The following is a 25,999-nucleotide window of genomic DNA, read 5'->3' on the forward strand; positions in this document are numbered from 1 at the left end:
CCATATGTCACAAGATGGGTTGCAAACTGGCTAAAGGACAGAACCCACAGGGTTAGAGTTGCTGGCACCATGTCAGACTCCAAGCCGGTCACAAGTGGTGTCCCACAGGGCTCAGTCCTTGGCCCCCTGTTGTTCGGCATCTACTTCTCAGAAGTACAGGCAAACATAGGAGGACTATGGCTGACAAAGTTTGCAGATGACTGCAAACTGGGCGCCATAGTGGAAAGTACATCGGACACAGATATCCTTCAGAGGGGTCTCACGGAAACTGATAGCTGGTGCCAGAGCCATGGCCTGAAGTTAAATGCCAAAAATTGTATAGTCATACCCTTCGGGAAAAACAAGGTAACCCCAAGCTACCATATAGATGGCAATCCACTAAGCACAGAAGAGGTTATCAGGGACCTGGGGACCCAGGTTGACAGTGGCCTTTCTTTTGACACTCACATTGCTAAAGTGGTTAGAAAGACCTTCTACATTGCCCACCTGATCATGAAGGGATTCACATCCAGATCAAGTGAGGTCATTGTTCCCCTGTACTCTTCACTTATCAGACCAATGATCGAGTACAATGCCCCATTCGGGATGTATCCCACCCGACACCTGCAGCAATTGGAGAGACCCCAAAAGTTCCTCACCAAAAGGATAAAGGGATTCCAAAATCTGTCATATGCTGCCAGACTGAAGAAACTCCAGCTCTATTCAGTCACATACCGTCTGCTCAGAGGTGACCTGTGCCTGACATACAGGACCATGTCCAACCCGGAATTAATGGACATGCTCCACCTCAAAAAATCCAAATCTACCAGATCCACTAGAGCAAGCGACTTAAACCTTAGCACGGATATAAATAAGACATGCTGGAGGGATAGATTTGTCACTCAGAGACTCCCTATGCTGTGGAATAAAATCCCGGTCCATGTGAGGCAGAGCACCTCGCTGGCTCTGTTCAAGAGAAATCTTGACCGGTGGATGGGAGATCGTAGGTTTACCCCGGGAATCATCTCTGTGTCACTGCTGGACAGAGGCACAACAAACTAATGGGCACAATATTTTTTAACATAAGGGGTGGTGTAAGCCACAAAAATTTTGGGCTAGGCTTATAAATGCCTTAGGGCAGATAGCCTAGTATAAACCTATGAACCTATGAACCTATGAACCTCTCTCTCACCCCAACAATCCCCTTAACAATACTCTGAGACATAATCCCTCCAGCTATAACTAAGGAGCATGTACTGGCTGCACTCATTAAAGCCAAGAACACGGCTGCAGAGGGCACCAGTAACATCCCAGGATGCCTCCTGAATAGAATAAAATATGACTTGTCAGGCCCCATAGAGTCATTATTTAACTATAGTCTTAAAGTAGGTTTTGTGCCATATTGCCACATGAGTGCAGCAGTCATCCCTCTTTGTAAGGGAGGACCTTCAACAAATTCTGGAAACTACAGGCCTATTATTCTGACTAGTCTTATTTGCAAAGCCATGGAAATTATCAACATGGACATAAGAGCCATCCAGTCAATGGATACATACCAGTTTGGCTTTGTCAAAGGAAGTTCATGCTTACTGAATCTGGTGGACTTCTTTGAAAAGGCCACTAAGGCAATGAATAAGGGGAAAACAGTGCATATTGCCTATCAAGATATAGTTAAAGCATTTTATACAATATTCCACTTGGGCATTGTAAACAAACTTATGGAACTAGGTATAAACCCCTTTATAACAAGCTGGATAACTAGCTGGTTCCCTGCTAGAACCCATGGGGTTAGAATTGGTGAAACCACCTCCACAAAGTGGTCAGTCATCAGTGGAGTCCCCCAGGGCTTTGTGCTGAGCCCACTACTCTTTGACATCTACTTCTTAGATGTCAAAGCCCATGTCAAAGGCCTTTGGCTGACCAAGTTCGCAGATGATTGCACACTGGAAGCAGTCATTGAATCCCAATACAGACAAAATCTTATTGTTAAAGCCGTGGTTTAAAACTCAATACCAAGAAATACATTATAGTATCTTTTGTAAAGTCTAGCACTCTGGGTAAATATGTTATCAATAAAACAACCTTAAAAGTTGATTCACTAGTCAGGGATCTGGAAATTCATGTAGATAGTAACCTGCCGTCAACTAGCATGTGTCCATGGTAGTAAGACAATTCTTCTATGCTGCTCAACGTATAAGCAAGGGCATGGCATTCATCAGACCCATCATTGAGTATAATGCCCCCTTTGCCATGTACCTGACCAGACACATACAGCAGATGGAACACTGACAGACATTCCTTACAAAAAGAATACATAGAGTAAGCACATTGTCCTATACTGATTGCCTCAAAGCCATATCTCTTTGCTTGGTAACATACAGACTTCTGAGAGGTGACCTTTGCCTGGCATACAAGGCATCACTGGACCCTGCTTTGATGAACCTTTTGCACATCCACAAAAAAATCAGCATCAGAACTACTAGATTAACAGTCCTAAATTTTGCTTGTGAGATAAATAGGACATGTTGGGGAGACAGATATTTTTCTCAGAAAATTCCCATTCTCAGAAAGGGGTATTTCCATGTGAAGCAGAATTCCTCCCTATCCCTTTTTAAGTGCGACTTGGACTAATGGATGGGTAATCCAAAATTCACCCCTGGTCTGGCTGCTATGTCTCTGATGGACAGATGCAGTCAGTAAATCACCACCACCTATATAAATCAAATTAATGGATCACATTTTGGTTGTACAGATAGTTTTATAGTTGTCATTAGCCTAATATACACCTATGAATCACTGAACGTATAAAAGTCTAATGAATAAATATCAAACCATTTTGGAGATACAAATTTTTAAAATACAAATATACAAAACAGACATTTTTTGGGACCAACCTGAAATGATCTGCAGTTAAGGGGTTAAATGAGGCATCATTATCTGCAGTTGCATTTGTAACTATTATGGCATTTTAATGTACATTTTCAATTCAGAGATTTCTATTCTTCAGACATCAAGGGGGTAGTCCTCAAGTTTTGTAATGTAAGATGTTCATCATTATGATCACTGCTGCAGTAGCCTTTGATATATGGATTATATCCTGCATAGGATATATTAACTGGCCAGATTACATAGCTTCAGGGCACCTTCCACATGCCCAAATCACTAGTCAGCTCAAGCTGAGTCGAATAAAAACTTGGTTTATTTATCAGCATCAACACTTGGTGTATTTTCAAGTTTCTGTTCTGAGATTTGTAAAACTGGAAATCAGGTAGTGGACGCATGACGTCACAGAATTCTAGTCTCCCATTCTCTGTTCTTGCTCCAAAGCAGTCATCTACAACCAACATTTTGTGCTTCTATATTTATAACAGAAGTGTAGTAAGGGTGTGGAGAAGACAGCAGCCACCCCAAGGGCAAGCTATAAGAGGGCATAATCGGGAAATGCAGATTGATCGGTAGACTAGTACCAACTTTCATTTCCTTTACTGGCATTTCTGAATTCTGGTAGAAAAATTAATGCAAATACTGTTTTGTAGTCAGGACTGAAGCATATTAGCCCTTCATATGTCATATAAGTATTTTTTTTAAAAGAGGAAGAGTTTGTTTTTTAAGTCTTGAAGTAGGACATTTTTTTTTTTTTTGCTCTTCAACTTCTAGTTAAGGAGTGCAGAAATGGATTAGGCTTGCCCCTCCTCCTGAGGTGAGAAGATCAAGATTCAGGAGCATATTTTGTGCACCTCAGCTTATAGTTGAGGGCACCAGACAGGGGAATGGCATCAGATGATAGATGAGACAGCTACAGTTCTGATTTACATAGTTTATACCAGTGTCATATTCAATATCTTATGCTTCAGCCATATGTGCTGTCAGGTTTTTGAAATATGACTTTTTTTTTCATTTTGACTTTGATCTTTCTACATTTGATCTTTTGGCATTAGGGATTTAGCATTGCATTCTTTGAACTACTATGCATTGAATAAAAAGTCCATTAGTTAATCTTTCCCCCATTATGTTCACTTTGTGTTCTGTAGTTTGGCTGCTCTTTATGTAACAGAGCTCTATCATTTCATTATACTGGTTAGTTTAAATGGCTGTCTGTAGTTCCATTTATCTTGTGGTTCATGTTGCAGCTTAAAAAAAGATCTATTTGGACTGGTATATCAGTAAAGTTAACAAACACTAAGTAAATGATTAAATAAAGTAAATCTAGTTCAGAACAGAGCCACAGTGAGAATGAATGCATATGTTTCCTGATGGAGGTATAAATGCCCATATACGTCTGTCAGATGGAATCCTGCACACCCTTAACTTAGTCCCTTTATTCACTGAACCTTTACATTGTGGGTGCAGTTCAGATGTGTTATCAGAGCTAGATTAACAGCTACATGTATATCTTCTCATAATGTTATAACACACTGAAATACCTCTGTTTTCCCCAGTTAATGCATGTATTTTTCTGGAGTAGCTGGAGGAAGATTAAAAGATGTAGATGTTAATGTCTTATTAACAGATAGATAAAGTAACAGATGGACACACAAATAAATAAAGACAGGCAGAAAATGTGATGGTGGTCAGTGCAGAGGGTTAAGGCTGTGTGGTATAGTTCCTGTAGTACAAGTTTTGATTCTTTCAGTTTTCATTTGCCAGCCGTGTGATCTTTAGCAAGTCACTTAACCAGACACTGATCTTGCATTACTCCTGAAAAGGGACTGTGTGTCCTGTGGGCCAGTCTGGACAACAAACATATTTATTTAAAATACTCAAAACAGATAAATAGACAGACAGCAAGATGGAGACAGAGAAGGTAGATAGACAAAGAGATTGATAGATGATACCCGAGTAGATAGATAGAAAGATTCACACACACACACACACACACACACACACACACACACACACACACACACACACACACACACACACACAGATTAACAGATGTATAACACATATGGAGATGTGCTTAATAACCAGATTTTAAGTAATATAAATTAAATGACATATAGCAGCTATATTGCAGTATGGGAACATATGTAATATCAATCTCATTCAAGCACTGGCATTCCATGAAAACTGGCTACATGTAAATGCAGTGACTGTTTAATTTGCTTGGCCATTTAAACATTTGCAGGCTTCATATATCAGCTGTCAGTGCAGAATGCACTTAATCTCCATAACCACCTAGAAAAACATGCCAACTGCCATAATGTTTTCTAGCTGCCTTTGTTTATTTGTGTTTGTCTATCATGTTATTTATGTTTGTCTCTCTCTCTCTCTCTCTCTCTCTCTGTCTACCATCATTCGTGGCTGGACATAGCTCATGCTAACCATACCTAACAGTAAATTCTGCAGTTAACATTAAATGTAAAACTGTGCATTAGCCTTATGAAATCACTTTCATAACCTACTTTATATTGTAGCAAAACACACACTTAAACAAAACTTAATCTAAAAAAAAACATTTCTAACACCCTTAGAATTCACATAAAATGGTGATCATTACATTCACAGAGCATGTGTGTGTGTGTGTGTGTGTGTGTGTGTGTGTGTGGGAGGGTACTAGTGGATCTATGATGGCAGCCATTATCAGCCCACATGGAGCAGCATGCATGCACCATTACAGGAAAGTCTTTGCAGTGATGCAAGTGCGCACATCACCAGCAAGGGTATAATTAGGCAAAAAAAAATTAAATAAGTAAAAGTTTTGTCATTGCTGGGATGCCAACACAAGCACAAAACACTCTTAAGGCTGCCTGGATGACAGTCCCTCCCCTTGAACTGCAAAACTTCTGAGTGAACAGAGTCCTGATGGTTGGTAGTCATGGGACACAAATCTACAACAATGATACCTATTTTCATAACCATCAGTATAACTAACACTCAGTGTCTCTGAATTCGTACAGCTTACAGAGCAAATATCATGCCAGCTTTGGCTATTATCATTCTTTAAACTTTTCATGCAATATTGCTCTATATTTTGTAAGCCAGGTATTTTGTAAATATTAACGTACATATGGAAATGTGGTATTTCATAATTATTACAAAATAACTAGCAACATCTTTGGCATAGTGCACGGGCAGTGCAGTTTTCTTGTTCCCACCATGACATTTAATATTGTGCCATTCAATAACACAAGGCCCACACAGTTATAAAGTTATGAATGTAAATATACAAAATGAATAGGAAGTGACAAACAGTGATTAATACCCCCGCTTCAGTACATCCTAGAGTAACAATCTGAGTATTCTTTTATTTCTGACACCTTACCTTTCATATTATTAATTGGTAAGTCACTTAGGTTCATAGGTGTGTACTAGGCTAATGGCCTTGGGGCCTTTACAAGCCTAGCCATAGGATTACCCTGGCATTGTGCCACCTGGCCTTAGTTCCCAGTGCCTCTGTTGATTAGAGCCACTGGAGTTAAGGAACTTACCCCAAAAATGTCATGTTGTCATAAGAAGCTATGGATATTAAAAGGATGTATACAAAAAGCATTGTAGGTATAAATGAGTTAAAAATAACAAGTTACAAAAGCTGTCCCTGTACACTAGTGCCATGAAGTCTGCTCACAGATGCAAACTTAAATTAAAATGTTTAAATTTACTCCTGTTATGAAGTCTACATTTTATTTATTTATTTACTATTTTGCACTGCGGTGGTGGTGCCTTGGTAGAGTTGTTGCCTCACAGTAAGATGTTGTCCTGTTTGATTTTCAGCTAGAGCGTCTTCTGTGTGGAGACATGCGTGAATGGGCATACCTTTGTTGAAGGTTGTGCATCAGGGCTGGCAACTCAGCACATAAAAATCTACTGCCAGTCATTAGTGGACCAGAGTTCCGCTGTGGCGACCCCAAACCGGGAAAAGCCAAAAGACACAACATTTACTATTTGTTCTCTTGGTAAGTGGAGTGATCAACTGACCCTTTTCATTCACAACTCAAGCTCAAACAGCAGAAAGTACATCACAACCTTTCAATCAACAATATTATTTTTAAAATGAATACAAAACAAAAATCAGAACATAGAAAGATTGATGGCAAATAGACTAACATATCAGTCAGAGTACACTGAAAATAATTACAAGCTAAGTTGTGCATAAAATCCAGTGCAATCTTATATACATATATATATATATATATATATATATATATATATATATATATATATATATATATATGCATGCGAAATGTTTGCATACGAGATGCCACATTAAGAGGCTTAGCATAGTTTATTAAATGTATTCTGGTATTCATGATATGCACTAGTAAGTTACCTAACCTTTGCCATAGTAGCAGTTACATATCGATTCAGTAAAGAGATGATCTTTATGTACACCTTTAAAGCCTTTAATGGTTACTGAATTTTTGATGTCTGCAAGCAGGTGTTTCCTGGTAGCAGTTCCCAGTTTTATAAAGGCTCATTGACCTACAGCAGTTTTAAAAGGGAGGGTGTACTAGAGTGAAACTTTTGTCCTGTGTACTTCCGAGTATATAAGAGTTAACTTGCAAAGGTAGTTTCACTCTGGGAGGGGCAGTGACCATGTTTTCACACCTTATAAATTAGAGTACCTAAAAGAAATAGGCCCTGTAAGGCACTGAACACATTTTAAATTTTTTAACAAATTTCAATGGTGTATCTGGGGGTCTGCTAATTAAATAAATCTGTAAATTGTACTCTTAGCAGTCTATACTCTGTGAGTATTGGGGGCTGAATGCATAACAAAAAAGGAAGGCCATATTTGAGTATGGGTATTATAATATTTTTAGCAATGGTTGTGCGAAAAGCAGGACAAAGGAGGTGACTGATCTTGTAATATAGTTTTAATTGAGCAAGGGCCTTGTTAGTTACAAAATCTGTGTGTGCAACAAAGGAAAGGGAAGTGTCAATTATCAAGCCTAGGTACCTCTGTTCATTGACATTAGGTATTCTGTACACAGCGAGATCAGTTAAGAGAACAGGAGAAATAGTGGACAATTTTTTTTGGCAGAAGCAAAGATCAATCAGATAATACAGAGCAGAAACTAATGGTATTCATAAACAGTTTCTGTTTTATTTTTTCATTTATCCTTTTCCCTGATGTTCAGTATATACAGCACCCATTTCTCACAGCACTTATATTTATGTAGATATCTCATCCTTAATTATACTTTGCATAATAAAATACAGTCACTTACATTATACTTTTTTTAATTATCCATTATGTTTTACTTTATTTTGACTTGTGTACATCGATTAGCTTTGAAATAAACATGGTTGACGTATGTGTCTATCCATTAATTACTCAAGTATATTTTTCTTATTGGAATGCCACTAAAGATGTGCATTGTCCCATTGAACATTTCTGGTTGCACAGCATAAATAAATGTATGAATGAGTGAGTGAATGAGTGAGTGAATAAATGAATAAATGAATGAATGAATGAATGAATGAATGAATGAATGAATGAATGAAAAAGCATTCAGTGTTACTACACCATAATGTCCAACAAATTAAATCATTTAAAATTAATTATAGAACAGAAAAATGGAATGAAGGTAATATGTTTTACCGTATGGTTCTAAATGCATTTGAGAACTGTGGTTTCCCCAATAATGCAAAGCATATTCCATACTCCAGTATAATGCATATTAAACACCAGATTGATGTAAATTCAGTATATGTCAATTTATCTGCTGGAAAGTGGTGAATTTTATTTACACTTTTATGTCAAAAAAATTGCCAAAGAGCATGTTTTGGTATTTACTAGTGTTACTGTGAGTTAACATCCATACCATAAGAAAAACAATTTGCGACTCAAGGCATGCATTTTTTTGCATAATAATAAATGTTAAATATATAATAACTAAGTAGGGATTTACTGATTACTAGAAGTAGTGAGCAGAATGCAGGTCTAGTTCCTGATAATTGTTTTATTCATGTTATATAACTTAACAATCTAATATCAGCTAAGCCCCTGTAATCTGAATTTTGGATACCCCATCACATTTATTTGCATCTTACAGTGCATATTTCTTTTGAAGTAATATTTTTTCTTTCAGTTTTTAGACAAATAACTAGCAGGTGAATAATGATTAATTTTATTTTTCCCACAGATAATGAACTTGCATTTTTAACAATGGTAATTTAGTAGATTGGCTCAGTAGTGAAAATCTTGACCTAACATGCTTTTGTTACATATAAAGGTCATGGATGAGTACAAGATTTGGCTTCAAAGACTCTTCAAAATCAAGAAAAAAGAAAGGGAATTAGATACCACAACTACCATGACCACTGGCATTACGACAGCAATAACTTCAGCATCATTACCATCCACTGTAAGTTTTATAAGCTGCTTAAAATATGTCATCCTTAGAAAAAATGACCAGATGCATGCATTTCACAAAGGTCTATATTTCTGTTATTATTCATAAGAACAGGGAGTTATACGTTTACTGACTGAAATTGTATATCTACAGTTAAACTCTTGATGAAACTGCAAACAATATCTCCAAAAACACACTTAAATGCCAAAATGTAATGAGTAAAGCTTTCGGGCTCACCGCCCTTCATCAGTACATAAAATAATGAAGTTTTCAGAACATTAAATAGGGATACTAATAAAGTCACATGATCCAGCCAGCTTAACATTTTTAACTAACAATTAGTTATTTAAATTTTACTATTTAAAACAATACTAACGTATATTTAAAAACCTTTAAAACATACAAATTGTCCTGTACTACTACCATATAAAATCAGTACAATACAATTGTATCTATATGCATACACATATATATATATAAAACATATTTAAAGACTTTCCTATGTAAAATAAAAGATATTCTACATAAAGAAGTGTTTTTCTATATATAAACACATATATGTTACCCATCAAATAATATGTTATACTTCATGAACATTTATCTAAAACAAACTATGATATAAAATGCATTCTTAAATATTATCTCTCTATCTTATACTTCATATACATTTAACTAGAAGAAACTAACATATAAAGTGCATTCTTAAATATTTTCTCTCTGTCTTTTAATCAATACAGGCTTTGTACTAACTGTATTATTTAAACCTGGTGTTATATCTGTCTGCAGTCTAATAATCCATTCATATTCTTTTAATTCTAGGGCATTATTCATATCTCCTCCTCTGATACCTATACTTATTGCACATATACCCCTAAATTTGAAAGAGTGTGTATTATTATCCATAATATTCTTGTATAGAGCATTAGTTATTATTTTCCTTCTAATCTCAGACTTATGCTCTATAATATGTTCTCTTAACTTCCTAGTTGTCTTTCCAACATAAAATGCTGTGCAACGTGTGCACATTGCCAGATATACTATTTGTGGTGTATTACAGTTAGCTGAGCACTTAAAATCATATTTCTCTTTAGTAATAGGATGTTCAAATTCATTTGTTAAATCATAAATATCTATACAACAAGTACAATTGCAACATTTCAATGTTGCATTTTTATGCTGGTATACAACTCTCTCATTTCTAAAATCCTTATAACATAGTTTCTGTTTTAATGTTTCCAGATTTCTATATGAGAATCTAGGTTTTAAACCTATTAGCTCCTTGATTTCTGGCATAGCTAATAGTGTGAGCCAATTTCTTTCTATAATGTTACACACTTCTTTAGTATTTGCATTATATGTAGTTATATATCTAATTAATTTATTATTCTCATTTGAGGCTTGTGCTGATTGTACCATTCCTTGGCCAAAGAAAGGTTTCTATTTATTTTTTCTACTTATTCTAATTTCTTCATAAATAGTATCTATATATTTGGAAGTGTAACCATTCCTTACAAATTCTTGTTTCATCTCATTTGCTTGAAATATAAAATTATCATCGTCTGTATTGAGTTTACTAGCACTTATTAATTGTGCCTTAAGAACACCCTTAAAAGTATGCGGTGCATGCATACTATTTCTTCTAACATACCTATTAGCATTTACCTCTTTCTTATAAATCATAGTTTCTATTTTGTTCATTTTCTTATATAGTTGGATATCTAAAAACACTATACTGTCAGATGAGGAGGCCTTTTTAAATTTCAAAAAATCCATTGTGGCATTTAAATACATAATATAACTCTCCAATTCATCATTACTACCATCCCAGATGAAAAAAACAATCATCTACAAATCTTCTGTGGAATTTAACTTTGTTATTTAAATTGTTGCGATTGCTTAATATAAACTGCTTCTCCCATTGATATAATACTAAATTTGCATAGGTATTCACTACTGGGGTCCCCATTGCTACCCCAGTTAGCTGTAAGAATGGTTTCTTATCAAAAATAAAAACATTTTTTGTTATTACTACTTCTAGGAGCACACAGATATTTTCTATTTCACGTGCTTGCATATCAGTTTCAGTACAGAGGAAACTCCTTATGGCATCCAAGCCATATTCATTTGGGATGACTGTAAATAGTGATGTTATATCTAGTGTCAAAAATATAAAATTCTCACTAGTATTTTGTTCATACCACTTATATAAATCTATCAAAAGGTGTGAAGTATCTTTTAAAATGCTTGGGCATTTAAGTAAATATTTGCCAAGTTGTAATTGCAAGTATTTTGAAATAGGAGTTCTTGGACAAGGTATAGAGAAATAATTAAAAAGGTCAATAGATATATCTTGATTAAGTTGCAATTCATAAATTACCATATTCACATCTACAATACATTTCTTAACTTCACTAAAAGTTATTTGCTTAAAGGTTAAAGAGTCCGCTAGAATATTATTAAATTTCTCCATATAACTATTTCTATCCATTATTACACCTGCACCTCCTTTGTCTGCTTGCTTAATAACTAAGTCATCATTTTCTTCAAGTTCTTTAAGTGCTTTATACTCTCTATAGGACAAATTATAAATCTTCCTTTTATTGCTTTTCGAATAAAGCTGCCTTAAATCTTTTTCAACAACATTTAAAAAAGCAGTTACAACAGGACATAGTTGCGGCACAAATGTGTTTAGTTTTTTACAAGCAGGCATATTTACTGTTGTTTGTTTAAAAATCAGCTTTAGTGTTAAGCTTCTTGCAAACATTTTCACATCTGTAATTGCTTTTACAATATTATCTTGTGCATATGGTATAAATTTCATACCCTTATTTAACAATTCTAATTGATCTTCACTTAGTTGTAACATTGAGAGATTGACAGTACCTTTTACTATTTTTATAATTCCAGTCACCGACGAACCGCCTTGCTGTAAGTTACAGGACTGTTGTTCTTCCTCTTGATGCCCGGAGTTGTTTGCTGAACATGCCTCTGCAGCAAGCGACCTCTTTTTAGTGTTTGTTGTTGCACAGCAACCTTCTCGGGTTGCTTTAGTTGAAAAGGTAAAAAAGAGGAAATTTCTGTTTGCTTTATTTTGTCCTTCAACTCACCTGAAGGTTGTAGTGATGAATATTCATTTAAACTACATATTTTATTAGTCGAGGTGTTTGCTCCATCCTGTATAAGAATTTCGCCTTCCTGAACTGCTCCCTTTGAAGGTATTGTCTCCTGCTCATTGGACATAGAGCTCACAACGCTCTGCGTACGTCCTCTCTGATTGGATGTCAGCTCAACGGGCATTTGCGGCAGTTCAAAATCATCTAATTGATCTAAACTGTTAGATACTGCCTCTCTTTCTTTAGTACTTACATTGTTCTTATTTTTATTACTATTTACATGCCATTGTTGATTGTCAGTCCTTGGCCAAGAAAAGATATGACCATTTTTAAAATCGGCCAGGTCATGTTGTATTTTGTCTAGTATCTAGAGATTGTATACGATCTAGAAAAGCTTGATACTGTGCATTACAGTTTTCAAACACTGGCATATTTAAAATATCATTTTCAAGTTTGTCAATCTCTTCTACCAAGTTTTTTTCTACAGTTTCAAAGAAATTATTCATTAATTTCATATAATTTGCACTTAGTTCTAAATTAAGCTGCTGCCATTGCACAAGTAAATCTATGTAATTATTACCATATGAGGGCATCTTTAATATTCGTAGTCCTCGTGGTATCACGCCCAACTCCAAATAAGCTTGAAAGCTTAATCGCTGCCATTGGAGTTGTTTATACATCTGGACCTTCTTCTCCAGTATATTCAACAGTTTGTTAAACTCTCCCAAATTCTGGTCAGTGATTACCATTTGGGATACAGCAGAAGTTGATTGTAGCAATGGATTATTAGACTTATATAGCAGTCTCTTAACAGAAGTATTCATTTCTTCCACCACAGACGCAAGTATTTCTAGTAGAGTAAATGCTGGCCAAATCTCCCCTTATTCCAGACGCTCGCAGTAACACCAGTATAGTCGATATCTACAGTTAAACTCTTGATGAAACTGCAAAAAATGTCTCCTAAAACACACTTAATTGCCAAAATTTAATGAGTAAAGCTTTCAGGCTCACCACCCTTCATCAGTACATAAAAATAATGAAGTCTTCAGAAGATTAAATAGGGATACTAATAAAGTCACATGATCCAGCCAGCCTAACTTTTTTAACTAACAATTAGTTATTTAAATTTTACTATTTAAAAAAATACTAACATATATTTAAAAACCTTTAAAACATACCGATTTTTTTTATATCATAGTTTGTTTTAGATAGATGTTCATGAAGTATAACATATTATTTGTTGGGTAACATATATGTATTTATATAGAGAAAAAAACTTCTTTATGTAGAATATCTTTTATTTTACATAGGAAAGTCTTTAAATATGTTTTTTATATATATGTGTATGCATATAGATACAGCTGTATTGTACTGATTTTATATGGTAGTAGTACAGGAAAATTTGTATGTTTTAAAGGTTTTTAAATATATGTTAGTATTGTTTTAAATAGTAAAATTTAAATAACTAATTGTTAGTTAAAAATGTTAGGCTGGCTGGATCATGTGACTTTATTAGTATCCCTATTTAATCTTCTGAAAATTTCATTATTTTTATGTACTGATGAAGGGTGGTGAGCCCGAAAGCTTTACTCATTAAATTTTGGCATTTAAGTGTGTTTTTGAACTTGTATATCACCAGTATAAATATGAATGTTTACTTAAAATTAAGGTGGCAGTACTTTGATTTTTTTCTTTTTCCACACTTTCCTGTGGTATATTTACTTTGTTGATGATACATATTATTATATGACATTATTATATGACATGTATGAAACAAACATTCTTTTACAGATTTTTTAAAGTGACATGTTAGTACTATGTTTTGTTGGATTTGTTGCAAAATAATTTGCAGCTATTTAAAAAAAATCTGTAGACATGTTCCATGGCATAGAAGTTTCCATGTAGAGAAAGAACATGTATTTTCTATGAAACTCTTTTCTATGAATCCCTCTTGCATTAGAGGTTATGGACATTGCCTGGGTATGACAACCCTGTGTTTCCAAATGTTAGCCAAACATTTCACTTGTGCTGTGCTGATGAGGCCATAAGAAGGCCAAAACATGCATCCACACAGCTAGTGGGGTTTGGCTTTATTGCACTGAATTTGTCCATAAGAGACTTACAAAGGAGAAAAGTAATGGACGTTTAGAACTGCTGTATAGCTGAAACACCTGGTGTGCTTAAGAGGTCATTTGCATATATCCCATGTAATCTGTAATGCAAGAGGTTTCAATGAATCACACAGTGGAAAGTCTACATTTTTCTTTTAGTTGTTACTGGTTGATTTGTCTATGTGAACTTGGTACTCAGTGTTATGCAAAATAATTTTGGATAAACAATTACTTTTATAAAATTGCACTGGGCAGCACTGGATTCAGTTTAAATTGAGAAGTCAGTGATTATAACTCTAATTTGGAGCTGTACAGTGTAAATATTATTTGGGCATGCCAACAACTATTACAATAGACATCAGCATTTGCCATGACATGTTAATCCTTCTATTATAGTTATCATGCAGTTTTATTGATCAAGAGACCATATCCCCATCTGTAGTATATAAATTGGTGCCAGTGGTATCGAGTTACATCTCATACAACCATATATTACTTAATTACAGTAGGTGTGATATTTATGTCCATTCACCACATATATTTGGTCAGCAGCAATGGCAATACTGCATATTGCCCTATATATATATGCAACAAAAATAAAAAAGAAGAAGAAGAATCCAAGCAATACGACCAAGTAAAGAGATCCAACACTGTTTTATTACCCTTCTCTAGCACCTCGGCTCACGCCTTCAAGGAGAATCAATCTCTTTACTTGGTCGTATTGCTTGCCCTATATATAGCCTGCAAAGCAGTTTTGTCTCCATAAAGTGTGTGTCTCTTTAAAACCTTCAAGATAAATATACAGCAGTATATTTTACACAGCATTGTTTTTCTTTTCAGACAAACTACTTAGGAAACAGGCATTAAGAAGTATAAAAATATTAGTCACAGCTGAGTGAAAAGTGTAAAGTAAAGGAATTTCCATATATTATATGGACAAAGACGAAATCAGTATGCTGCTAAAGGTGAAAAACAAAATGGAGTTGGACTTGAAAATGCAATGCATCAATGCACCTAACAAAATGACGAAACAACTTCAGGCACAAGAGAGAGAAGGCACTCCCACACCAAAAATAACTGCTGGTTTTTCATGAAAGCTTCCTGAGTAGTAGAGGGCAGAAGTCAGGCAATAGATACAAAGATCAGTGCTAAACTGTTTCTTCTGGTTTAGTTTCTCCAAATCTTTTGGATTTCCTATACCAGGATGAGAATGGACCCCATTCCTAAGTCAAAGCATGATTAAACTTCACAAAATTAGTATTGTTCCAATCTTTGATGTCAGCCACAAGTGCTCTTAATGCAACACCTGCAATGTGCACAGAATTAACTCTTTCTGCAATTCATACATAGTTAAATGAACTGCTAGCATATCTAAATACAACTGCAAATTCTTTTTTTATGAGATCCATTGTTCCTACTACTATTTGAAATGTCTGGGTATCCTTCCACACTGAACTCATTTCTGCCTGCAAATCTTGGTATTTTATGATTTTGTGTCTCACTGTACATAAGACACTGTAATCACAGATTGTAGCAATTTCAATGATCAGTGCTACTTTTGTCTTCTTTTCATGGACTGTCATATTTGGTTTTCTCACATCTATTTTCTGAACTATTGGTAATGGGTGATGTTATGTGATATAAAGGTCATCATTCTCTGTAATGCGTTGTGGCTCTTGTTTCCAATGCTTCTCAGCTACTTCAATACTGTAATATTTGCACAATCCCCAATGCAACAGTCTTGCCACATTATTGTACTTTTCAGTATACAAGCCCCCTGCCATTAGTGTATCACACACAGCAGCAAGATATGTAATTGTTTTCAGTTCTGTTTTACAAAACCTGAATTTCTCTTTTTCTCCCATATGCTCAATGGACTTTGTAAACCAGTGTGTACACAGTCCACTGTCCTTAGCCACCAGTATTAACCTTTCCCCTTTTGGTCTAAATTCACCTCTCCTTAATCATTACACCATTAGATCTTGATCAACACAAGGTTGTTCCAAGAGTTTCCTCAGTATAAAGAGGGAGATAACTTTTATAGTTTTCTGTGAATATTGAAAAGGGGTTTTTGAAAGGGTGTGTAATCTGCAAGAACTTCACCATGGGCAACGGGTGAAATATTTAACTAATTTGTTCAAGGGTTAGAGATTACATGAATTAATTAAAATAACTGATATGGACTATTGTAATTATTATAAAGTATAACATTGTTTATTTGAAAATGCTAAATTTAACTTCTGAAGCCTCCAGGAGAAAGTTTACAAAACTAAACAGAAAGGGAAAGGAGAGTATTGATAATTTCTTTACAGAAATAAGCACTTACATGCATGGATTGAATGAATCTCAGGATGCTAGATTTGAAATATTAGGATACCTTATAGTAAGAGAACAAATGCTCAGTACTTTGCTTGAAGATATGAAAAATCTGGTTAACAGAAAGAAAATGTAACACATAGGAAATGGGAGAAATGTGATCTCTATCTAGACAGCATGGCACAGCTGCATTAGAAGTGCAGTACCCTAGTATTAATGATAAGTCAATTTGGTCCATGAACGTTTAATGACAAAAGCTACTGAAACCAAGAGACAATATTATTGGTCTCTTTTTGAGTCCTGTTGGTAGTTTTTGAACTGTTGCTGTTGCCATTTGTATTTGTATCATGAACGAAATCTTCTGATAATCCAGCAGCTTGATCTTCATTATCTTTCTTTAAAACAGCAGAAGGAACTCCTTCCTTAAAGTCACACACTAAGGCATTTTATATTTTTTAAGACAGAATGAGCTTTGGAGCAGAGAATATATGAACATATTTTTTACTTAAGAAAAAAGGATGACAAAAATGCCCCATTAAATCATTCAGTGGAATGTGGTAATTTTATAAAGTTTTTATTTTTTATTTTAGTAAAGGTCCCCCAAAATGAAGGGGGATTTGGAATCATTTTTAGATAGTAGGAAGTATACTGTTGAATTCATTACAGTACCTTGGTATTAATGACAAGTTGAATATTAACATTATATTAGCATTAAAATCTGACATAATAAAACATTTTTATTATATTTATGGTACTTATTCATTGTTTTTAATTAATCAAAATTGTTTCAGTGTTAGAAAAGTGGGTGGCCGCGGTGGTGCAGTGGTTAGTGTTGCCAACTCACAGCAAGAGGTTCTCCGGTTCGATCCTCGGCTGGAATGCCTTGTGTGTGGAGTCTGTTTGTCCTCCCTGTGGTCGCGTGGGTTTCCTCCAGGTGCTCCAGTTTCCTCAAACATCCCAAAGACATGCTGTAGGTGGATTGGACACTCTAAATTGGCCCTAGGTGTGAGTGCGTGCATGTGTGTGCCTTCTGTGGAAGGTTGGGTGCTGGGCTGGCAACTCAACACCGTAAAACTCCACTGCCAATCATGAGTGGACAGGTGATCCACTGTGGCGACCCCTAACCGGGAAAAGAAAGAAGAAGTTTCAGTGTTAGGAAAGTATGTGTTTAGGTGAGGTTAATGTTGATCTCTTTAAAAAGAGGGTGTCAAGTGTCAAGTAATTAGTTGGTTAGTATTAATGAGATGTTTTTAAATTTGTGTGGTGTATTGTGATATTCAATAGCTGAATTTTGTTATAAAAGGAATTTAATTATTTATTTTATTTGTTCTGATGAAGTTCATGTATTTGATGAATGAAAACACTTAAAATGATTAGTTTTGGGACATGCTTTCTAGCATTTGTGTTTTTATAGTAACAGTAAGACATGTATTGGCAAGGAACTGGGTAGTGTGTCTTCTAGTATAAATGTCCTACCCCTAAAGTTTTTTTTTTTTGAGTTTCTAGACAAACTCATTCGTGTCTAGGGAAGGAGGTTGAAATGAGGAAAGTTGTAATAAGCTAGGGAATAAGTAACTAAGAAGAAGAAGAAGAAAAGAGGCCCAGGTTTAGTACCCCTGTCCCTCATGAATGCAGGGAAAGATGTAAATATTCAAACATATCCTTGTTGAACAAATCTCTGCAATATTTCCATGTACAATATAAAGGCTAAAAACTACCACGGGAATGCAAGCCTAGGATCTTTAAGATCCTCAGAGATTAATAGTCTAGTAATTACTTATGAACATAAGTGTAGGAGAAATAGTCACACTAAAGCTGTATTGTGTAAAGGAAAATGTAAACAATTTTTTAAAAGATGAATATCAAAGACATTACACTATACTTGTTTATTTAGTAAATATGTAATATTTAAAAGAAGTGAGTGCAACTGTATATTAACAAATTGTACAATGACTGCTGATGGAAGGTACAGCAGTCTAAAACTGCAGCTAACGTGTTAGTTCTTTGGCATAGAGGGATAAAGTGATGACTTTGATACAGTGAACCTGAGTCAGAGTAGCTGTTTATGCATCTGCAGGAGCTGGCAAGGAAGACTGGGAGCTTGTAGCCACTGTCAACTTACCCATCCTGGAGGGAGAGTAGCAGCTCCGGCTCCCTCCTTGAGGGACATCTGATGGGAGCACTAAGTGTTGCACCCATGAAGCACAAGCATGTGTTCATGTGCTGACAGTGTGCATGCATGTAAACTGAGACAACATGTGGAGTTATGTTCCGTGTGGCTGCCAGTAGGGGATCTGGGATCTGACAGAATCACTGCAGGGATGGGCGATCCTCCAGTAGGGGAAGGTAGGCAACCCACTAGACCAGTAAACTGGTTAACTTCCAACCATCTAATTTTCATGATTGGAGAAATGAATGTGCTAGTAAGGCACTCTGGGTGGGAATAAACAGATTATAGAGCTCTTGTTTAGCCTGGGCATACCTGGCACGTTCCCTTACTAAGCAAATCAGTGGGCCAATTGGGTGAATGTGGTTGAGCCACTGACCAGGTCTGGCGATGAACAAAAAATAAATAAATAAATAAATAAATAAGGAAATGAAAATGAAAATAACCAGTCAAGATTTTAACTTTTAGGAAGCTCAAAGCTGAGTGTGACCTGAAAATAGCCTCAAAACCAAAAATAACATCAAATCTTTAACTATATCAGGTAGTTAATAAGTAATACCTAACAATCCAGACACCGCTTTAAATTACTATGAAAAAGTTCTTGCAGTCTTCATAAAAGATGAGAACACATCTTCCATGGGTCTTGGTACTATACTAGATTGCCTGATTATTAGTACCAAGTATGGTCCATCTGAACCTCTACTTAACCTCTGTAATCTAAGTATCCCCATATATTACATTCCAGAAGTCTGACAAACAGCCATTATAATGCCATTACACAAGGATGGCCCAACCACGGACCCTGGTAACTATAAAACTGTTATTCCACTAGCTTCATATGTGAAGCTATGGAGCATACTATCTCCCATCTTACTGATGTGGATATCGAAAATCTTTTAATTCTGGACCATCACCAATTCTGCTTTGTCAAAGGAAGGCCATCCCTCTTTAACCTCATTAATTTCTTTGAAAAGTAAATTAATTACTAGGTAGTGGATAGACAGCACATATAGCATATCTAGACCTGACAGGGCCTTTGATGCTATTCCCTATGTAGCCCTTACTGACAGACTTACAAACCTGAATATAAAACATTATATTGTGCAGTGGATAGCTAACTGGTAGTCTGACAGATCCCATGTGGTTATAGTCCCATGCACCACTTCTGAAAGAAAGACTCAGTTTGGGGCTTTTTCCTATTTGTCATTTATTTCTCAGACCTTTAGACCAACACTCCTGGCTTATGGTTATCTAAATTTACAAATGACTGTAAATTGGGAGTTGCCATTCTATTTATCACTTACTCACACTTGCTCTAACATGGGCTAGAAAATGTTCACAACTGGTATGAAAAGAACAGCCACAAATTAAATGTGAAGATAAATGTAGCTTAGTTCATTGTGATAAACAAAACATTTTCACATGCCATACAGGCAATAAACAGTCAAATGAGATACTGTTGTAAGGGATCTAGGCACTCTTATTGATAATTCCTTAGCATTTGACCATCTTGTCTCTGTAGTAGATTCAAAATCCTTCTATCTGGCTCAAATAATTTTCAAAGGTATTTACACTAGACCTAAAGAAGTCTTAATTCCCCTTTACTCATATCTCATCAATTCCATTACTGAATATAATGCACCTTTTAGCATGTTTTTGTTTAAACATATGACTAATCTTGAGAGACCTGAAAGATTCATAACTAAAAATATCAGTAACCTCAAAGATGTTTGTTCTCAAGACAGCCTAGCAGCATGTGTTTTTACTCAGTCTCTTATAAACAACACTATGGAGGTCCCTCTTTAGCCTTTTGAGCCATGAAAGATATAATCCTCTGACATCCTTTTTCTCTACAAAACAATTTATACCTCAAATACCAAGTTAAAGTAGCTAAACCCTCATTATCGGATAAATAAGACATGTTTGCATGAAAGATTCTTGCTGCAGTCAAGGTAAACCTATGTAATTGAATGGGCAGCCTCATATTCCCCCCAATCTCTCTTGCCTTGCCCTATTATAGGCTGGAAGGAATTTTGAATGGTGTTTTTGTCTAGGCTTTTAATGGTCTGCTGACTGATTGCCTAGTACTTGCCTATCTAAAATCCTAAAGGTTAGCTTATTTTAATTAATTCACTTCGAAGCAACTCAGAAAAAGCTGACTGTTTACTTCCACCATAGGAACAACAGTGCAGCCTAAGCTCATTTTTAGATAATTAATTTCTAATGCTATACTGAAAACAAATGTACATAACTCTTTAACCATAAGAGCTAGACTAAAAATGTAAATGAGAAAGTTGTTCAGTAGACATTGATCTTTCCATTGGTGCAAATATTGTTAGTGTGCATTTAAGTCATTATTAAATATTTGCCAAGGATTGCTGATGTTATAGGTTCATAGGTTCATACTAGGCTATCTGCCCTAGGGCATTTATAAGCCTAGCCAGAATGTGTTTGGCTTTCGCCACCCATTTTAAATTTATTTTGCTATGCCCTTTTTCGAGGTTAGTATACTGTGCCTCTGTCTAACAGTGACACAGAAGTGATACCCGGGGTAAACCTAAGATCTCCCATCCACTCATCAAGATTCCTCTTGAAGAGAGTCAATGAGGGACTCTGCCAAACCTGGACTGGGATTTTATTCCAGAGTGAAGGGAGCCTCTGGGTTATGAATCTGTCCCTCCAGCATGTCCTATTTATTTCAGTGCTGAGGTTCAAGTCTCTCGAGCGTGTAGCTCGATGGGATTTGGATTTTCTGACGTGCAGCATGTCCATTAATTCCGGGTTGGACATAGCTTTATATGTCAGGCACAGATCGCCTCTGAACAGGCGGTATGCCACTGAGTAGAGCTGGAGTTTCTTAAACCGGGCAGTATATGGCATCTGTTTGAGCCCTTTGATCCTCTTGGTGAGGTACTTTTGGGGTCTTTCCAGTTGCTGCAGGTGTCTGGTAAGGTACATCCCAAAAGGGGCATTGTACTCAATTATGGGCCTGATGAGGGATGAGTAAAGAGGCACAATGACGTCCCCTGATCTAGATGTGAATCCCTTCATGATTAGGTGGGTTATATAAAATGTTTTTCTAACCACTTTGGCCACGTGGTTGTCAAATGAGACATTGCTATCAACTTGGGTCCCCAGGTCCCTAATTACTTCTTCTGTACTTAATGGATTACCACCTATGTGGTAATTTATGGGCACTTTGTTTTTGCCAAAGGGGATGACTATACACTTTTTGGCATTTAGCTTGAGGCCATGGCTCTGGCACCAGTTGCCTGTTTCTATGAGGCCCTTTTGGAGGATGCTTGTGTCGGCTGTAGAGTTGATTATGGCCCAGTTTGCAGTCATCTGCGAACTTGGTCAGCCACAGTCCTTCCGTGTTGGCCTGTACCTCTGAGAAATATATACCTAACAAGAGAGGTCCCAGGACTGAGCCCTGTGGGACACCACTTGTAACTGGTTTGGAGTCTGACATGGCTCCAGCAATCTAACCATGTGGGTTCTGTCCTTGAACCAATTTGCAATCCATCTAGTGACATAGGGGTTTATATTTAAGCTGGTGAGCTTATCTATAATGCCCGAGTGGGGTATTGTATCGAAGGCTTTTGCGAGGTCCAGGTAGGCTGTGTGGACCACCTTCCCCTCGTCAATGGCCTTGGTGACTGTTTCAAAGAAATCAACCAGGTTTAAGAGGCAGGATCTGCCCTTAACAAAGCCGAACTGGGTAGGATCCAGTGTTTGTAGGTCCCCAATATCTTTATTTATGAGGTCTATGATGATCCTTTCCATAGCTTTGCAGACTAAGCTAGTCAGGCTTATGGGGCGATAGTTTCCAGGATCTGTTGAGGCACCACCTTTATGGAGAGGGACCACTGTTGCTGTACGCCACTCTTTGGGCACATATCCTGTAGTAAGGCTGAGATTGAACAGTAGTTTTATGTTTGGGTTTAGCTCTTCTTGGAGTTCATGTAGTATGCAGCCTGGGACACCGTCTGGTCCCATTGATGCTGTGTTTTTTGCTTTGGAGAGGGCGGCTCTTACCTGAGCATCTGAGATGTCAGGGGCAGCACTCTGCTGGGATAGATATTTGCCCTTTTGGTGGGGAGAAGTTTGCACTGAACCTGTCAGCTAGGATGTTGGCAATGTCTGTGGGTTTGGTGTATTTTTTGTCATTTTGGACTAATTCTGAGTATATCTGGGAATTACCACCCAGGTTCCTAACATAACTAAAGAAAGCCTTGTGATTATCCTTAGTGTCCTGTGCAATTTTTCTCTCGAAGCTGGCCTTAGACAATTTTATGTGTGCCCGTAGTTTTTTGCTAATACTGATCAGTGATGCCTTCCCTTTTTGGGATTTTGCTCTATCATTTAGTAGCTTCCTCCTTCTATTGTATAGTTTGTTTATGCTAGGGTCCACCAGACAGGACATCTGCCTTTGGAGGATTGGGTCTTGGTTTTATTTGGGATCGCATGATCCATGCATTCCTGAAGGTGTTCATAGAATGCGTTTATAAAGGATTCTGCGGTCTGGGCCGTATTTTCCACAGGCCCGGGGGCTTTGAAGGATTCCACCTCAGTCTTTGTTTTACCGTTTTTGATCAAACAAATCGCAATAGCTTGGTGAATGGACCATGTAGAAAGCCACAAATTGTAATCTACTGGTTTGTGTGAATGTCATATTTAAAATTATACTTTAACCATTACTGTGTAATGCTCCTTTACTGAGATATTCCCATAAATATGATTAATATTATATTTCTAATAATCTGACAATTAAACAAATAGTAATATCTCATCACCAGTAACAAACAGAGACTACATATCAGTGCACAAGTTGTGTGTCTCAATGTCACCTTCAAAATGAACCATCACATGCATCATCACCATGCTCGCTTGCAAAGATATGGGCATAATAATGAGAAATATCCTAATTTCCATAATGAGACAAATAAGCTGAGTATTTGATTTCTGTCCTTAGTCATAGATAAGCATTATTTTTTGCAGAAATTGATGTTTGTTTGTTCTGCTGTGAATATTAAACTTCCCAGTTGACCTTGTCTTACTTCCTAGCACACATACTCACAAAAATATGGCAAAAATATAAATGTTCATAATCCTACAAGCAAACTGAGATATCTATCTATATATGATAATCACAATTCGTATTATTACATCAAGTTGTACATTTTGATAGTGGCTTCAAAAGGATACCTCACTCATCACCTTGACATATGTCCTAGCAGAGTTATTTACAAAAGAAATGAAAAAAATATATAATAAATTTCATTACCTAAGCCATAAACAAACTATGATATCTGTACATTTTTTCTAAAAGTGTATTAATTCTGGTTTAAGCACTTGGGCTTTCAGGCCAGTTATTTTACATTAAGAGGGTTTGTTGTCTGCACTCTTGTGGGAGGAGAGGCTGGACTCTGCCCTTCTGAGCTGGGAATTTCTGGTTAAAGGCTTATAGTGCATGCATATCTGAACTGCTTCTTAGTGAAGTTGGTGCGCCTTGTTTGCTGTGGCATGGACTGGATTCGGGCCTGCTGGATCTAGCTTTGTTTGTGTAACTTGAGCACTAATCCAGGCATTCTCTAAAGTATTTAATTGTATTTATTACTGCTTGGTAGTAACTTGATTAAAGTGTAGCTATCATTCTAAGTCTTTTGGATTAAGCACTTGGGCTTCAGACCAGTTGTTTTACATTAGGAAGGTCTGTGGCATGCACTGTGGTAGCAGGACAGGTAACTTTCATCCTTCTAAGTTGGGAACTGCTGATTGAGAGCCCAGTGTCTGTTATTCTTAAAGTGTATTAGTTCTGGTTTAAGCACTTGGGCTTCAGGACAGTTATTTTACATTAAGAAGGTTCGTGGTCTGCACTCTTGTGGTAGAAGAGGCTGGATTCTGCCCTTCTGAGCTGGGAATTTCTGGTTAAAGGTTTATAGTGCCTGAATATCTGAACTGTATCTTACTGAAATTGGTACACCTTGTTTGCTGTAGCATAGACTAGATCCAGGCCTGCTGAATCTAGCTTTGTTTATATGCTTGTTTGTTTGCTTGTTATTTCCCTGGAATGCTAATTCCACCTAATACGCGGCTTCTCAACGCTTCTGTGGATCACTAGTGATATCTGCATTGCTTACTGTACTTATTTCCTTGTTTCACTTGAAAGAAAGTTACTGTTTGTCATTTTTGCATTTAAGTTACCTGTAACACATTGCACTTAAGTTACCTGGCACTTGCTCGCTAAAGCAATTATATAAGTCAGCACTAAAAATTAAAGGCACTACACCCTCACTCCCCACTGGCCCTTGTTTTCAATTATTAAGGAATTCCAAATATTATTCAAGCTTGTCCAAAGGTCAGTTGTCAATCTCCTCTCCGGTCCAGCTGGTGAATCTGGGAATCTTGAGGCAATGTTACAACTGCCTCATGTACACAGACAACCCTCTCCTCCTCCCAACAAATTCCAACACATGTGAGAGATGCAACCATATAGCCAAACTGGAGGCTAAGCTCTCTCAACTCAGTACTGGCATAACCAGTCAGGAGGAGAAGGAAACCACACTCACTACAATTCCTGTCTCACATAGACCTACCACGGCAGCAAACCAAACACATAATCACACAAAAACATACTCGGTGGCTCTAAATAAAGATCTGCCTAAGCAGCAGAGACCTCCAAAGCAGACACCCAAGCAACCGCTACCCCAAAACAAAATACGTGCAACACATATCTCACAAAGCCAGTGCGCCGAACAGTCACAGCCCTTAATACTAAACAACACACCTGATACACTTGTAATAGGTGACTCTATCATCAGGCACACTGACGTCCCGCTCACCAGGCTGAACAAGGAGAGGGTCACGGTGAGCAGCCTGTTGGGCACTAGGATCCGCCACATAACACAAGCACTCAGGTCACTCCAAGGCAAGTACAAATATGACTCAGTCATTGTCCATGCTGGTGTGAATGACCTGAGATGTACCTCCCTGGACTACATGAAAAGAGAC

The 25,999-nt window shown here is 36.8% G+C and overlaps 1 protein-coding gene across 5 annotated transcripts in view; it reads left to right on the forward strand.

Moving 5' to 3' along the window:
- The window catches only part of LOC122812119 (adhesion G protein-coupled receptor E2-like), a 1,702,710-nt gene that overhangs the window by 1,593,409 nt on the left and 83,302 nt on the right, over positions 1-25,999 (forward strand). For 4 of the 5 annotated variants that reach the window (XM_044084405.1, XM_044084408.1, XM_044084409.1 and 1 more), the window contains one exon: positions 9,159-9,290. The exons of the other annotated variant lie outside the window; for it this stretch is intronic. In XM_044084405.1, coding sequence (XP_043940340.1) covers positions 9,159-9,290 — 132 coding nt within the window. The remainder of the gene's footprint in view (positions 1-9,158; positions 9,291-25,999) is intronic. 5 annotated transcript variants of the gene reach the window in all.

This window comes from Protopterus annectens, chromosome 9.part0, assembly GCF_019279795.1.
Source record: "Protopterus annectens isolate FY-2018-M chromosome 9.part0, PAN1.0, whole genome shotgun sequence".
In the NCBI taxonomy this organism is placed as follows: Eukaryota; Metazoa; Chordata; order Ceratodontiformes; family Protopteridae; genus Protopterus; species Protopterus annectens.